Source organism: Monoraphidium neglectum (genome assembly GCF_000611645.1).
Source record: "Monoraphidium neglectum strain SAG 48.87 unplaced genomic scaffold scaffold04953, whole genome shotgun sequence".
Lineage (NCBI taxonomy): Eukaryota > Viridiplantae > Chlorophyta > Chlorophyceae > Sphaeropleales > Selenastraceae > Monoraphidium > Monoraphidium neglectum.
The window spans coordinates 1-3,228 of record NW_014008677.1 but is presented as its reverse complement, the minus strand read 5'-3'; the positions used below and the strand labels follow the sequence as shown (position 1 = coordinate 3,228).

The 3,228-nt window shown below is 73.3% G+C and overlaps 1 protein-coding gene across 1 annotated transcript in view; it reads right to left on the bottom strand.

Annotated features, from left to right (window-relative positions):
- MNEG_15009 (hypothetical protein) overlaps positions 1-3,131 on the bottom strand; it is a gene marked incomplete at both ends in the record, with an annotated part of 3,685 nt that extends 554 nt beyond the window's left edge. The window contains 4 exons of the mRNA XM_014036520.1: positions 449-661; positions 1,287-2,063; positions 2,264-2,941; positions 3,111-3,131. Coding sequence (XP_013891974.1) covers positions 449-661; positions 1,287-2,063; positions 2,264-2,941; positions 3,111-3,131 — 1,689 coding nt within the window. The remainder of the gene's footprint in view (positions 1-448; positions 662-1,286; positions 2,064-2,263; positions 2,942-3,110) is intronic.
- Between the last annotated feature and the right edge of the window lie 97 nt (positions 3,132-3,228).

Genomic DNA, 3,228 nt, shown 5'->3' with positions numbered 1-3,228 from the left:
CGCGCCGCCGCCAGTGCGTGCTCCTCAACAATCGCCCGCCAGAGAAAGCGCAGGCCGCGCCACTGGTGAGGCTTCAGCTTCGGAGCGATTGTGGCCGCCAACTGCAAAGTGGACATTTGGGGAGGCGGGGGGCGGGGGTAGCGCGGGGACGCCGGCGGGGGCGTGATGTGGGGTGCTGGAGATCAGGCAGTTGGGCGGTCGGGTCGGGCGGTGCGGAGGTCCCTGCTGCAACCGATTTGCACGTGCAGACGTTATGGGGACAGCAGTAGCAGCGGGCGGAAGCGACCAAAGGCGTGAAGCAAGCTTGGGTGGGGCGGCTGGGTATCTTCGCGTGTGCCGAATCGGGCGGCCAGCAGGGCGGCCGCCCTGCCGTCTTCTACTCGTGGGCGCCCGCCGGCAGCGAGCGCAAGGCGGCCGGCGCAGGGCGCGCGCGGGCGTCGCCGCGCACCTTTGGCGCCGCGCCCGCGCGGGCGGGATCCTCATAAAGCTCCCGCCCCTCGGGGTCCCCGCCCCCAAACACCAGCGCGGCCGCGGCGCCGGCGCTGGCGCCTGCGGCCACAGCGCCGCCCGGGGCCGCGGCACCCTCCGCGGCGGCGGCGGCGGCGGCGGCCTGCAGCGCCGCTTGGTTTCGCAGCAGCAGCTCGTTGGTGAAGGCGTCGGTCTGGATTGGTTGGATTATTTAGTTGGTTGGTGGATTGGTTGGATTGGTTTGATGTACGGTGAACAAGTACATTTGATGGTTGGTTTGATGGGGTTGGTTGGTTTGCTCGGCGAAGGCAGGGCATGCCCACAGGATCGGGAGGGTGAGCTGCGCTTGCTCGGCGGACCAGGAGCCGGCCGCGCCGGCGGCAGGCTGTTGCAGAGTCGACCTGAATCATACATGACAACAAGTAGATTGCTTTCATAAATATTATCATGGCGGCTAGGCGCAAGCAAAGGAGCATAGGCAGGGCAGGCCAGGTCGATTGTGGTTTGGAGGGTTAGCCGGGCTTCGTGTAGCGGCTCGGAGGGCACGGCTTGCGGCTCGCGGCTCGCTGCCACCGGCCCTCGCGCCAATGGCAGGGCCGGGCGCAGGCGCGGGGCTGGGCCGAGGCGCAGCGCGCTCGCCGGCTCCAGCGCCGCGGCCCCCTCGTGGCGGATTGTTTATATCAAGAGTAGCAGCAGTAGCACACCTGCATGGGTGATCGGGCTACCTGGCGCCATGCCCGACTGGCGGCCCCAACGGCCGCACGCTCACTCAAGGCAGCTGGCGCCGCGATCGGCGGCACCAGGCAGCTTCCCCGCACCTTCGCATTATTCTCCTGCGCCCGCCGCTCCCGCCGCTCCTCTGCAGTGGCTTTCGGCGTCCCGCGCGCCTTCTTCCTACCGCTGCCGCCGCCGCCGCCGCCGCCGCCGCCATTGATCGGGCTTCGCGCGTCGTCACCGGCACCATCCCCGCCGCCCTCCCCCTCCCCGTCCCCCCGCGGGCGGCCTCTTGCCGGCGTGGCGGCGCGGCTCCCATCCAACTGCTGCGAGAGCCGAGATATCTCCGCCTCGTCCTCGGAATTGACGGGCGACACGGCAAACCTGCTGCGCCGCTTGCGGCCGCGCCGCTGCTGCCCCTGCTGCTGCTGCTGCCGCCCGCCGACTTCGGCCACCGCGGCCCCGCCGGACGGCTCGGGCGTGGTCGCGCCCTCCCCTGCCGTGCCGTCCCCCGCCGCCCCCGCGCCGCGCGGCGGGCCGCTCTTTCGCCGCCCCCGCCCCGCCGCCGCGCCCGCCGCGCGCCCGATCAGTGCTGCGCCGGCCGACAGAGGCCAGTACAGGCCCCCGCTCCGCGCCATCCGGCGCAGCAGCCGCGCGGCGGCGGCCGCAAGGGCGTCCGGCCCGCGGCGCTTGGGGCGGCAGGACTCTTCGAACCGCTTTTGCGCCTCACTCAACACGTGCTGCAGTTCGGGCGGCCGCCGGGCGCCCCCTCCGGCGAGCGCCCGCAGCTCGACCCAGGACGCTGACTCAGCCTCCCACGTCAGCATGCGGCGGACGCGGGCGTCGCCGGCGAGCAGCTGCGCGTGGCGCAGCTTCCGGACCTGAGGGGGCGGGGGTCGGGGGCAGGCAGCAGCGGGTGGGTCGGTGGGTGGGCGGCACGGGAGGGGGCCAGTTCAACAGCACCTGAAGCCGTTCTCGTCGTTATTGTAGCAATAACCACGTTTCACCAGCAAGCACCAATCATGACGACCTACTACTACCCGTACTGCCATCAGTAACGCAGTGCGTGCGCGTCACCCACCTTGCCCGTGTCAAGCCGCACGACCCAGCAGGCGGTGTCACCCTCCGCCGGCGCCTCGTGCAGCGCCGCCTCGTGCCACGCCACCCGCAGCCGCCCCCGCCGCCCGTCCTCGCCGGCCGGCCGCGCCGCCCACTCCGAGTGCAGATGCTGCACCACCGCCTCGCACGCCGCCGCCGCGCCCGCCGCGCCCGCCGCGCCGCCGCCCTCGCCCTCGCCCTCGCCGCCGGGCCCAAACAGCAGCTCACTCGGCGCGACCGCCGCGGCCAGCCGCGAAAACAGCAGCCGCCACTTGTCGCCGCGCGGCGCGCCGGGGCCGAGCGCGCGCAGCTCCCGCCGCACGCCCGCCGCCAGCGGCCCGCAGCCCCACGCCAGCTTCTCGGCGACTACCGCGGGCACCCAGTCCGCGCCGCGGCCGCGGCCGCGGAGGTCAAGCAGCCGGCCACGCCGCAGCTCCTGGCGCGCCGCGAACGCGAACGCCGCGGCGCCGCCGCCGCCGCCGGCCGCCCGCTCGGCTTCCGGCTGATGCTCTTCTGGATCCTCGGCGGCCGGGCACAGGCCGGGGAGGAGGCGCAGCTTCCGGTCGGCCGTGTGGGCCGCGGGGTTGACTAAGGGATCCCATGACGCCAGCGCGGCCGGCGGCGCCGGCCGCAGCTGGCTGAGCGGCGCGGAGACGATGCGCTGAGCGGCGGACGCGGAGGCAAGGGGTTGGGGAAGGAGGTGACGATAGGGTTCGTGAGGGCTTGGAGCGGCCGGCCCGTGCGGGCGCGCCGGGGCGTCAAGGCAGGGCGGCGGCGAGCGGGGCGGGGCGCGGCGCAGAAACAAACGCCCAAGTTGCGAGATCGGAAACCGCTGGACGCTTGGCATGCATGTCAGGCGGCGGGCATGGCAAACACCCACCGTCTGACCGCCGTCCTCTGCGCCCTCAGGCACCTCGACATCCACCCACGCCCCGCCGTCCCCATCCC